Below are 14338 nucleotides of genomic sequence, written 5' to 3'. Positions count from 1 at the left end.
TCCCTCCTTCATGCTATCGCATCCCTACTCCAACAATACACACCACATCTCAGTGACAAATACCTATTTCCTTCCCTCTCCTGTCTACCCTTCGTTGTAGAGTTACAGATGGCTGTTCGTAGGTATAGGACACGCTCGCGAGCGCGGGCGCCTTCGAGTGCTCTAGCGAAAGAACTTGTTTTATCCCGGTCGGCGATCCTGTCACGAACTTCTATCAGAAACATACGCAGCCTTGCATACACTGCCCTACACGTCTGTCATTTGATCGCTGCAGGTAAAACGTTCAATAAGGAGATGATGCGAAATGGTTAGCTTATAGAAGCCTGCCTGAGTGATTTTGCATGCACGACTCTGCGGAGACTAAGACCATTAATACACTCTGAAGGGCTAGTTGGTTCATAATAACTGAACGAGTAAAACTGCGCGCCTTGTTTGTGCCTATGTGTTTCTTACGTCCCGTCTTTTTCGCGCAGTTTTACTCGTTCAACTAAGACCATTGTTGTCCTGTCGTGGCGGAGGAAACGCATGAACAAAGGGAGCGAGGGGAGAAAAGAAACTCGGGATTTATTAACTATACCCGTTCGCTTCTATAGGGCTTATCAAGAAGATGCTACGTCAGAAGCGCGCACCTGCCCCTTGAGGCCCGAAAGGCCTTGGTCGAGCGCGCCCGGTTAGCAGCCCATACTACTGAGGTCTTGTACTGGGGACCCCACCTATTGCTGATGAGGTCCAGCTCCGTAAGGGTTGGTCTAATTATACCTCCCTGTGCGCACTCATTTTTAGTGATTAAAAGTTCATCACCACCACCACCTCGATAACGGGTGCCACATTCTTCCGTTCTTGAAAAAAAAAAAAAGATTATTTTATTTGTTACGCGCTCCTGTTCCCGAAGTATTCTGCAGCGAATATCTTTGGCGGTTTTCGCACATAGGTGGAGCCCGTGAATGAATTCCACTGGAAACAAGGAGTGACATACAGGTAATCATGGAGGATGCCAGGCCTCTTTGGCTGGCAGCTGCTTTTAATGGCACTTAGTAAAGCGCCCGATCTCAGATATATACGGCTGGGAGCGTTTCGCACTGTCTCTACACTAGTTGAAAACATACCGCCCCACGGTCTGTCGCTTCCAATCCAAACTCCCGAAACCTGGTTTCTAGAGATGGAGAATGACGTAGCCGCGAATTTCGCGCGTTCGTGCGCACGTTGGTGACTCGAAAGCAAGAGGGCCCATCTATAATCACGTTTGCTAGCCGTAACAACGCAGCTGCCGCCGGAGCGTGACTCGCACGCTGCTATACCGGTTGTTCTGAGTGGTCGAGTTAAAGGAACCGTAATTTGCGATTGCTTCTGTGGAATAAGGTTCTCATTCTCTGCTGCCTGCTCTCGGAGATTTCTACAGTACACGAAAGAGAAAAATAGCGCCAGCAGGAGCGCAATCTACATGCCTGCATACCAAGTGCTCTTTCGGGAGTTTAGGAAACGTGTTTTGGATAGACGCGAAAGCTGGCGTGCTGTGCCTGGCTTGAAGCGGACTTCTTTTGCAGCTCTTTGGTGCGAAACCGTGATAAATTCCAGGCGTTTTTCTTCGCATAAACCTTCTGGCGAGATGTTTTGAAATTAAAGTTCACGAACAGAATTATGCAGCATTAGCAAGCCTCAAATACTGTGAAGGCAGAAACAAAAGTGAACATGAATCTGAAGTACTTTTCAAGCTTTCTTTGATCCCCCAAAATTCGCAGAGAGCTCAACAGTTATTTGCTACTCCTAGTTGTTTAGCGAGACCTTCTCAGCTATAAAAAGCATTCCCGTAGTGGCGCACGTGTTACTGAGCTTTGTAATTATTGCAAGTAATTACAAAAAAATTTGTAATTACATCAAATGTCGTATCAACAAAATAGAGAGGTGCGGGTGCATTCACAAACAGTCTTTTACATAGGTATCTACACAGAGCCTGAGCGAATTAACTGTCAACAAAAACGTCTGTGGTTCAACGCCTTTATATAATAATATATAATTAAGTCAAAAAAATTTCCTGGACACCCAATCATACTCACCAACTTGACAGCATAGAGTATTGTGTACTGTTTACTGTAGCAGAGAATGACGAACCAACTCTGCTCGAAGATTTTAGGTTTTTTTTAATTTATTATAACGAGGTCACAAAGATGGCTATTGCTAACGTTCTTTTTTTTTTGTTTCTCGGTGGCAGACATATTCGTAGTCTTGTCTTCTCCTTTTTTACGTCCGCAAAATTCCATAAAACACTGTTTTAACTACGTTTTTATTATTCGCGGTCCATTTCAATGAGCATGGCTGAACTTTTGCTATTGTTGCCGCAGATTTGTTTGTCCGTGAGCATTACATCACCGCTATTTCAGCTTTGCCGAGATTGGTTATAGTAGCTATTAAAATAGCACACAAGAAAAATTTAATTTTTTTTTTCTCTTTTCGCCGCTACCAATGGCATCATAAATATAGCAGTGCAATATCTGTTATTCATAATTTTACATCGAGCAATAGATCTCGTTTTAAATTTGACAACACGCAACAAAAGAGCAAAAAGAAAGTTAAGTTAAAATATCAATCAATCAATCAATCAGTTTAGTTCCAGTTTTCTTTACAAAAAACTGAGGGCGGCAAGATAAAAGCAGTCGTTACGACCGCTTGACAAGCCTCGCCACCCCTACAAAGAGGCAGTTTTGTAGGGCGAGATTGATATACACTTGTTGTTATACACGGAAGAAATAGAAGGTAAAAGACGCATACACTCAAAATTATCTGGGTACATCTGAGGCATACACTCAAAATTATCACGGTACATCGGGCGTTCAGGAATAAAAAGACAGAAAAAGAAAGTAAAAAGAAACATAGTGGTTACATAACATTACAATTCAATACATGTTTGCAGAAGCACAGTACAATCAATTTATTCAAGGAATGTGTTTCGAATAGCTGCGGAAGACATACTCTGCAACTGGTCATAAAACGGTGTGTTTAAATACTTGGGGAGTATATATTTTAGTGTAGAAAGACCGTAATTTGTTCGGCATCGCGGTAAAGAGTAGGTAGGGCTTTTTCGTGTCGTATACGGCGTTTGGTGTCGGGTAAGTACCACCATGTTAGAAAAGAATGTGTTGTTATTGGCCGTTGTTTTTTTATAGAAGGATGCAAACCTGTAGTCAAACATTTTGTTGATCGGTATTATTTTGTATTGCAGGTAGATCGGACTTGTATGTGCGGCATATGGCACGTTGGCAATTACACGAAGTACTCTTTTCTGCAGAATTAAGATCTTCTGGATGTTAGAAGCTGTAGTTTTTCCCCAAACAAGGAAGCAATACGATACATAGGAATAAAAGAACGCGTAGTAAAGGTTCAGCTTTGTCTTGACAAGAAGAATATATTTATTCCGTGCAATAATCCCGACATAATTAGAGAGAGCTGCGCAGACTTTGCTCACATGGGCATCCCAGGACATAGTGGCTGAAAACACGACACCAAGTGAGGTATATGGTGCACATTCTAAATGTTGTCTACAATATGTTTGCATGGTTAATGAGCGGCACCTGCAGCCCACTTTAGAAATGCGACTGGCTAAAGTTTAAACTGGATAAAAGTAAAACGCATAATTTCCCCCAATAATTTACGTTATGTACGCTGTTACTTGAATGCGTATGACATTCATCCTCTAAATTCAAGACACAGGGACAATACAGGTAAACACGCCCATTGCTTTCCAACCAGAGAGCAGCGTAATTGTCTTGCTCGGAAAGTGTTTGAGCGCATGAATGAATAACACCGAATTATCCCGAGGAGATGATAACTGTATCGTAAGTTCATATCAGGCAAATACGTTTTGCAGTAGTAGTGAACGATTGATCAATAGGAGGAGCAATGGTGCACATTCTAAATGTTGTCTACAAACCGCACGTTAGCGCTAGAATACAAGCTGTACTAAAAGACGTCGAACTATTACTTGCCCAAAATAAAATTTATTGCTTCCAAAAGCAGCAAACGCTGGATGTGTAGGAGCGAACTAATCTCCTGAGATGTCTGCGCGCCTCTCTCGGGATCTGCGATTACACTGCAAGCGACGAGGGTGGCGGCTAAAATTCGCAGGACTGCGGTATACTTGTAGTCTCTTTGTTTGGAATTAAGTCGCAGGGATCTCCGTGTTACGCGAACGTTGCTGGCGCAAAATAACAGCGCTCTCTGTATATTTTACCGAGCTCTAGGATATAAGCAGGAGAGAGATCAACGGGGATAGAACGGTATTTTAGAAACAGCCTTATAATGCAAGTTTCTAAAGGCGCGGCACAGTGAGCTGTTTAACCTTCTGGGTTTACTGTGGAAAGGTGCGCGGAATAAAGGTATGAAGGAAAGGCTAAACCTTACTAGGACAAAGCGAAAGCGCGCGACTCCTCAATGAATATCTGCGAACCTCAATGATACTGCAGGCAACGTTGTATATTTGTGTAGATATGCACCGGTATGAATGAAGTTTGCCAGGTGTGTGAAGAAGAGGAAGCAGGTGCGCGATGTAGAAGCGAGCACTGGCTTTAAGGGTATGACGCCGGTGGTGCGCATCCCTCTGTAAAATTTACTTAGCGAATCCCCTTTCTAGATTAAGGCTTTCTCTAACCATTCCAGGTCTCCCCTCATTCGGGACGAGCGTCACGGGATATATCTTGAAACCATTGTGCAATTCTTTTCATGATTATATAACTTGATCAGGCAGATTCCTATTCCTATGCTAGGTGAGACTTCATTGCATTTTTCTTTCCCTTTTTTTCTTCTAATTTCTAGTTAAAGTCTCCTGTTTATTTAAATACTGCACTTCTTGACCGCAGATATTTAGTAATAAAGAAAACTAAAATAAAAGGATGCAAAAAGCTTTTGCCGTACTCGCGTAGGTACGCTAGCAACTCTCCTGTGGTAAGAAGTTAAACAGTAAGCAATATTTATTTTTGTTGTTATTTCAAATTGTGATTTTTGAATATAAATAAATATCGCTACCGGAAAGCGCCTCTTGATAACAAAATTTACCGATAAAGCATGGTGTTTTTAATTGTGGAAAAGTACTCTAAAAAAGAAGAATTCCGCGAAAGTCTAGAAGACTAGAAGAAGGGACTGGCTGGCGTGAAAACGATTTGTGAAAGATAGCGAATGTCAACGTGTTCTCCGCGAGCAGAGTAGGATCTGTCTAGAACACAAGAATTACTGCATTAAGGCATCAGATTCGTCCTAATCTTTCACCGGAAACCCGCTTTAGACGTTTCGCTAATAGAAGCACCGAAGTTGAAGGAAAGTTTGAGTTCTCAGAAACCACATTGCTCAGCTCCAATCACAAGCACCGGCCTGCCTTCACTCCAATTTCTGTCCACGTAAGTGACTCGTACAACTGCGAAACTTTGAGGGGAAAGTTTTCGGCGATGGCAAAATTTATAAGTGGGGCTTTATTTATGGTTTTCTACCATAGCGCACGCACCGAAGTAAGCAATAAGACGTCGTGATATGTTGCGTGGCCTCGGCTGAGATTTCTGCCTCCTTCTCTTGACGCTCCACACACAGCCGCAGATGCATCGGAAATGTCGAACAGGGCTTTCTCGAAAGCGAGCGTTAAGGCTTTACCATTATTCTAGCTGAAAGTTTCAGAAGCAAGCCGATTGTCAGCAGCTTAACGGCGCCCAAAAACGATATTTATTTTCTTGTTTTGAAAAATAAATTGAACCGTAGCTCTCTTCAATGTCTTTCGTTCTCTTATTTCTCTCCGCGTGTATAAAACGTTTTCATGGTCTGACGACGCGGAGATGCTGTCTTGGTGTGTGCTGTTACTTTTTGTTTTTATCTGCCCGTTTTAGTTTGGTCCCAGGTAAAGAAAGAAGATTATGAAATCGGCGAAGTCCCAAGCCTCAGTAGTGGGAGGAATCGCAAGCTATTGGATGTAGGCGTCACGTTTGGGTGCCAAATAGCCGCTGTATAATGCGTGAAATACGGCTGGCGCGCACTCTCATACGCCTGATGCTGTGTAATTAGGTTAACAGTGATTGTTCAGATTATTCAGATTGAGTCAGAGTGGCAAAAGTTATTTAAATTGGCCTGCTACGGGTAGATTTACACGTGTCATGAACCGCTATGTTTTAAACATGATATTACTTAACACTGGCTTAATCTCTAGTTAAATCCAATTTGCCCGCGCCAGGGATCGTAGTGGTTAGGGCATTCGAGTACTGTGCCAAAGGACTCGGGATCGAATCACGGCCTCGTAGGCCGCTGTGCGATATCTGTGCACGTTAAAGAACCCCAGGTGATCTAAATTTTAAAGTCCTCCACGACGGCGTCGCTCATAGCCTGAGTAGCTTTGGCACGTTAACCCCAAAGCCAAAGCCAAACCAAACCAAACCAAAATCCAATTTGACAACTGGCGCTAAGTCCACATTAACAGCGACATATGATCAATCCTTGCGCCATGAAGTGTGTGCAAGCTCTACATAACTCAAAGCGTGTAAACAGATAAAATTACCCGGTAGATTATGCACATAGCAACATTCCTGTCCTGCAGAATACCTCTCTTTTAAATCACAGAGAAGCTATTTGTTATCTCACGTAAGAATAATAAATTCTGAATCCCTCCACTTCAAAATACTAAATAAACACCTTTCTGCCGTGGCGTGATATTGTGATAGTGTTATTTCATCAGATTTACCTAACTACCTTTACTTCATGCGTAATCAGTGATATTGTATTTGTGATCATCGTCTAATTTTCAATGCATACGGCGTACATTTTTTTTCAAAGTGGAGCTTCTAATGGGGATGTTTTAATATGACCACTGGTGCGTTTTTGTTTTCTCTACCTCAACATGTGCCGCCAATAAGCAGCCGGGTCCATTTTTTTAATGACCTCATTTTTAAGAAAATGTCTGCACGATTTTAGTACACGCTGAATTCGCGTGTGGAATACATTTTTAATGGTTACGCTTTCAGAATACTGACAGGGACAATCAGAAACCAGCAGAAACAAGGAAGTATAAAGAGGGACATAAAAGTTTTAACAAAATATGACGTCTTGAATACCCACAGAAACATTTATGTGACCGCTGGATGGCTTACTTGGTGACAATAATTGCCAGGATCGACTGCTGATTGTTTGAAATGTCAACATAATTAGGTTTTCTAGAGCGCAGTTATTATGTGCACCTTCGGCGTTGAGCCGCATTGTCGCGCCGTTGATGCCATTCCCGGTATAACCGAGATAAATAGAATCGTGAGCCAAAATAATTCACACAACCTAAGCCTTCTCCAGCCCGTCACCGGCGCACCTACTACCAGTCCCTCTTCTAAAGCTCAGACTCGTAGACACAAGTCTGGGCCACTGCACGGGCTCACAAGGTCGCCGAGAGTCGTGGATACGAAGCCATCTGTATAGTGCCCACAAATAGCCTTATGCTGGAAAAATATTTTCCAATCCAGTCAAAAGAGACAGAATAGCCAAGAGCCAAAGAGAATTTCTGAGAAGAGAAAGAAGAGTCCCTAAGTGCTGCTTGCTCATTTCTCCTTTCCCTTCTGCTGAGAATTCTTTGGCTCGGGAAAAAAGTAAAGGGTGCATATAATTTCACATACATACATACATACATACATACATACATACATACATACATACATACATACATACATACATACATACATACATACATGCATGCATGCATGCATGCATGCAGGCATGCATACATACATACATACATACATACATACATACATACATACATACATACATACATACATACATGCATGCATGCATGCATGCATACATACATACATACATACATACATACATACATACATACATACATACATACATACATACATACATACATACATACATACATACATACATACATACATACATACATACATACATACATACATACATACATACATACATACATACATACATACATACATACATACATACATACATACATACATACATACATACATACATACATACATACATACATACATACATACATACATACATACATACATACATACATACATACATACATACATACATACATACATACATACATACATACATACATACATACATACATACATATGCATACATGCATACATACATACATATGCATACATGCATACATACATAATTTATATATATATATATATATATATATATATATATATATATATATATATATATATATATATATATATATATATATATATATATATATATATATATACATGCACTATACAATGAATAAATTGACTACATAAATATGAAAGAATGCTTGGACCTTTATTGCTATAATACAAGGTTAGTGCACCTTGCAAATAAAGTGGTCTCTGTAAGATGAAGTACACTTCTCTCCTTACACGCGGAAATGTGAAAGCATTGCGAGCTTTTTGTCTAGTTTCGTTAATAGCTCGTTCTTCGATTCGTCGATTTTGCGGTGTCGAAACTGTAATTATTTTATTCTTTATGAATATAAATATTTGTTTTTATTCTTATTCATTTATATCTTTAGTTACTTTCTCCTGCGTCCTGACGCTAGACTAGGAGAATAATGGACTCGTTTTCAATAAATCGCCATGAAAAATGCGTAAGTGTGAGTTGCATTGTACGGAAAGAAGCGGACAAACAGAGCACGGAAAGGTCATTGAATGAGGGGAAAAACAGGGAACGTTATGAGAAAGAGGCGCCGCAAGAATTGGGTTCTAATTTACTTGGCCATTGTGTATGTTCTAAGAGCGTTAATTAGGCACTGGCTTAGCTTTCCCATGATTCTTTCTCTGCTGCCGCAGTTGTGCACTAAATACCCGAAGGTTTAATGGGGTGAAGAAAGGCGAGAGTTGAGCGAATAGGATAAAGATATTTTAAGTATTCAAGAACACCATCACTTTACTGTGATGAATTCTCATCATGATAGTCTTCGCCACGCGATTCAAGCGCTTCTAGGGAAGCGTTTTTTCTTTGCGCTTTAAAAAAGGCTGCACCATTTTTTTGCCAATTCTTTCTTGGGTCGGCCTCATTTTCTCGTCATAACACAAATGCATGGGGTGCTCCGCACAGAAGTTAGAACGCGCGCTCCCAGAAAACCACCCTACCCTGGGATAATTGTCTGCGAACACTGCCATTACTTGCACATGGTAGGAACCAGGTATAAGGCATTGCTTTGCTCGAGAGAACAGGAGAACATGAAAGAAGTAACTGCAACAAACACAGATGGTGGTCAGGTGCAGGTACTTCTTGTTTTGTTTTTCTCTACCAGTGGTTTCCTCAAGTTATCAACTCGGAAGTACACACGGCGTATTTCCCCTAAAAACCAAGTTCCACTTCTCCTTCATAACAGAGGAGACACTAGATAAATTGCGCCAGAAGGAAAAAGCGACGCATAGGAATACAAATATAAGCAATATGTATGCAATATAAGCAAAGTATGGAACTCTTCCCACGAAAACAATCCCGATCGCTCGAAGCGGTAAAATAGAAACTAAGCCCAAGACAGCCCCCCCCCCCCCCCCCCCGCCTCCTTTTTTTTCTTCTGCGCATCTACCCGGCCCTAATGTGCATCTTATTCAAGCGTTGAAGTTTGAGCGCGGAGTAGCATCAACACAGACTGATGATGAACGAACGGGGCATTGTAGTGCACACTCGAACAAAATATACCTTACGTGAAGAAGCTGTCAACTTTTGTGTTTTTTTTTCCCTCTCGGTTTCTAGGAGTATAAAAAAAGGAAAGGCATAATTTCGCACACCAAGGGCCTAAGGCTGAAATGAGAGACAGAAGCATTCCATACAAAAAAAAAAAATGAGTGGCTTTTGTTTCGTTCAGTAAGTTTTTCATTTTTTTTTTGCAGTCAGTGGTTAGTAGAAAATAGAAAATTTACTGAATAACACGATACTGCGATTTCTCGCTGTACTGGACTCACAAAACAACAACAACAAGAAAATAGGAAAAAAATGAGGAACGAAGAATGAAGGAAACAAAAGGGCCGGATACTTAAAGACAAAGAGTGCGAGCAGTTTTGCGGAGTCATGTGCGGCTTCATGCAGGCAGTGAAGATTACATTCAAAGTTCTACCCGTTGTCTGCGTGTTCCCCAAAATAATGAAAAATAAATATTGTGTCCTATATTCTCCATAAAAATGCGCTCTCATTATTTTCTTTTGTTTCTTAAGTATTCAGAATTTTCTGCGAGCGGTTTGAAACTAAGAGGTGTGAAGAAGAACCCCCCGGTGCTTAAGTCCCGAGAAAACGGATGGCTTGGTCCCAGGGAATGTTCGTTAATGATGTCCGCGCCCTGCCTATTTCACAGAGGCGAAGGAGTATTACCAGGTCAAAAAGGGTACAAATTATGTAAAACTGCGAACGAGTAGAGTCAGCTCGCGGGGTATTTAGCGTGAGAAAGGGTGAGTGCCGTCCACTATTCGGTCTAAAGAGAGCCAGCGAAATCGTTATCTTTATTTCTTCTGCTGGTACGAAAGAGCGCCCACATTTTCTTCACAGTGAAGCAGGCGTAAGTGAAGCAAAATACGAGTATGTTCTTTAACGCTTTTCTTCAAGAGTTAAAATGTCGCTTGTATTGACGTGTTGAAATCACTTAAATGAATCACTCGCATACATCTCCAAGAGCCCTTAATGGTCTGGAGTGGAGTAGCAACATTAAAAAGCGTTCCGACCTTCTATAAGAGGTGTATGTATGTATATATATATATATATATATATATATATATATATATATATATAACGCTTTCCTTGGCCTCGCCGACTGTTGGCTTCTTTCCTTCATGTATTATAACGAGCACCCTCATTTCCCCTTGATTGATCTGCTTGTAGCTTACGGGGGTCTCGGTTCTGGCAGTCTTGAAGTCATAGGTAGCGTAAGAGGGTTCTAGCACAGCTTTCGCCCTTGCTCTCGATCACGTTCTACATGACGCTGGCGGTAACATAGGACGTCCCACGTCCGTCGCTATGGCTGAGAGTGGCGCTGGTGAACACTCTCAAGGTTCGTATACAGACAACATAAATACCCAAGAAAGTAGCAGGGCGGACAGCGGCCGATGTAGCTCAGTTGGAAGAGCACCGGACGCGTTATTCGGAGGTCGTGGGTTCGGATCCCACCATCGGCACGTTGTTTTTTCTTCTACTTTGTGTCTAATTATCTTTCCCCTAAACAGATTACATTACTAATTTCTGTGATTATCCAAGTAAACATTAAAAAAAAAGACAAGGTACCATCTCCAACGCTTTCCTTGGCTTCGCCGACTGTTGGCTTCTTTCCTTCACACACACACACACACACACACACACACACACACACACACACACACACACACACACACACACACACACACACACACACACACACACACACACACACACACACACACACACACACACACACACACACACACACACACACACACACACACACACACACACACACACACACACACACACACACACACACACACACACACACACACACACACACACACACACACACACACACACACACACACACACACACACACACACACACACACACACACACACACACACACACACACACACACACACACACACACACACACACACACACACACACACACACACACACACACACACACACACACACACACACACACACACACACACACACACACACACACACACACACACACACACACACACACACACACACACACACACACACACACACACACACACACACACACACACACACACACACACACACACACACACACACACACACACACACACACACACACACACACACACACACACACACACACACACACACACACACACACACACACACACACACACACACACACACACACACACACACACACACACACACACACACACACACACACACACACACACACACACACACACACACACACACACACACACACACACACACACACACACACACACACACACACACACACACACACACACACACACACACACACACACACACACACACACACACACACACACACACACACACACATATATATATATATATATATATGGGTGAGGTGCTATTTCGTCTTTTCTTTATAATTTATGCCGTTTCTGCTACTCTGTATGGCTGCTTTGTTTGCCTAACCGTGGGCAGGGCTGGTGTCTCTTTCTCATGTTAGCAAGGAGTAGTGCGGTGGCATTCGGCGCAACTTGCAGTTTGCGCTTGTGAAGGAAGAGGGCGCCACATACCCGGAATCGATACGATTCTTTCGGTGTTCGGCCGAAACTCGGCAAAAACGCTCTCACCTTTTCTCCTGTCCTTCCGCGTTCCACTTTATTGTTTCCATCAAAAAACGTTCAACTGTGCCGCATAAATGGGAAGCGAGCCCTTTCAACTGCCGACACAGTAAAAGCAAAGGGAACGTGAAACCCTTCGCTCCCGATACATGTCAGCCGTAGACATTGGGAGCGCATTGCTATCGCCAGTCGAAACTATCAACAAATGCTGCTGACAACTTTCACTAGAAAGTTATTAAAAAATAGATAACTTCGCATGGTTTCGCCTGACGCTATGGTGAAACAGGTTCTTACTGAGTGTGGTTTGTGCTTATTCACTGAAAATGTGCCTTGTGCTATGCTCGAGTATATTCAGGAGCGTAAGACACGGGACTCGCGCCATTTCTAAATATTACTTTGTTGTACGCATCGCAGTGGTCACGCGCCTTTACAAACACACTGAGAATAAAATTCGGTGTGGTTTAGGATCGGTTAAACCTAGAGTGAAGCGATAGCTGAAGCTGATGAGGAGCTGAGAACGGGCAGTTGGGCGCCGGTATCAATGAGAGCAGAAACGGGAACACCATCCAAAAGGACGTCATCGCGATTATTTTGTAGGGCAGGGGTGAGCAGAGGTTTTTCAGTCGGGGTCACAAATGCAGCGTCACCTCCGGGAGCTGCATTGGCTAGTTTTCCGGTATGTGGCTGGAATAAGACGGGGACAAACGGCGGCGCGGAAGAGGAGAACGCGAGCGTCGGGTCTGTGGGGATGGTGAACGGTTGGCATCACGAGCAGGGACACCGGGGTCAACAGTGGTCTGGTCGGGGCGAGGTGAGGTATAGCGAGGGGCATAGTCTCCGCGGCGGTCGACGTATGTGAATTGACGAGATGGCGTGTACCAACGGCTACGGCAGTGACGGGAAATGTGGCCAACGCGGGAACAAGTAAAGCAGGTGGGACAATTGTCATGGGTACGCCACTCATTCGGATTGCGGTACCGATATCGGGGCGAGAAACCGGCGGTGGGTGAGGCAGCTGCAATTACTGGAGGGGTAGGTCCTGAATCCACGGTGTCGGTGCGGCAGGTAGAAGGAAAACCCATATTGGCAACCTCTTGGCGAACAACAGCCTGAATGAGTGATATTGTAGCCAATGTATTGTCGGGGGTAGGCGAGAGTGAAGGTGCAGGAGTCATTGCCTCGAGCTCTTGGCGGACGTTGCGGGTCAAAGTAGTGTCATTAGTTGGCGGTAGAGGAGGCAGAAGACCGACACAGGAAGAGCTGGCAGCAGTGTTCGGTAGACGGTCGAAACGATGCGATATGCGTCTTTGTTTCGCTTGTTCGAAACGTCAGCACACTTGTAGTACAGAGTCCATGGTGAAACAATCCCTGCATAAAAGGAGGTTGAAAGCATCGTCGGCAATGCCTTTTACTATGTGGCCGACTTTATCGTCCTCAGGCATGGCGTGGTCGACTTTGCGGCACAGGGTTAGGACGTCCTGTATATAAGTAATGTAAGACTGTGTAGACGTTTGCGCGCGAGAAGCGAGCGCCTTTTTCGCGGCAAGGTGACGGCCATTGGGCTTTCCGAAGAGGTCGTGTAGCTTCTGCTTACAGATGTCCCAAGATGTGAGGTCCTCTTCATGGGTCTCAAACCACACCCGCGCTGTCCCAGTCAAGTAAAAGATGATATTAGCAAGCATAAGTGTGAGATCCCACCTGTTGTGCTTGCTGACTCGTTCGTATAGAGCCAGCCAGTCGTCGACATCAACGTCGTCGGTCCCACAGAAGGTTCCGGGGTCACGGGGATTGACCATGACGACAGCAGGTGCGACGGCAGTAGATGTAGCGGCGTCAGTAGTCATAGTGGTGGTAATGATGCGTCGGCCGCTGCGGAGATCCAGCTTGTGACGGGGATCGAAAGATTCACCTCCACCAAGAGATGTTACGGGAAATATTCTCAGTAAGGCAGTTGTCCACACCACTGAGGATGATCACAGCACAGCACTCGCACAGCACAGCACTCGTCTGCCTCTTC

General features: G+C 43.5%; 1 protein-coding gene across 1 annotated transcript; it reads right to left on the bottom strand.

Annotated features, from left to right (window-relative positions):
- Positions 1-2926: 2926 nt before the first annotated feature.
- LOC146179335 (uncharacterized) lies at positions 2927-3478 on the bottom strand. Its single transcript, XM_084580177.1, has one exon. It carries the CDS (start codon positions 3476-3478, stop codon positions 2927-2929), a length of 552 nt encoding a protein of 183 aa, XP_084436303.1.
- Between the last annotated feature and the right edge of the window lie 10860 nt (positions 3479-14338).

Source organism: Amblyomma maculatum, chromosome 9 (assembly GCF_055883805.1).
Source record: "Amblyomma maculatum isolate TAMU_Amacu chromosome 9, ASM5588380v1, whole genome shotgun sequence".
Lineage (NCBI taxonomy): Eukaryota > Metazoa > Arthropoda > Arachnida > Ixodida > Ixodidae > Amblyomma > Amblyomma maculatum.
The sequence above is the reverse complement of the archived record's forward strand: the minus strand, read 5'-3'. Positions and strand labels throughout refer to the sequence as shown.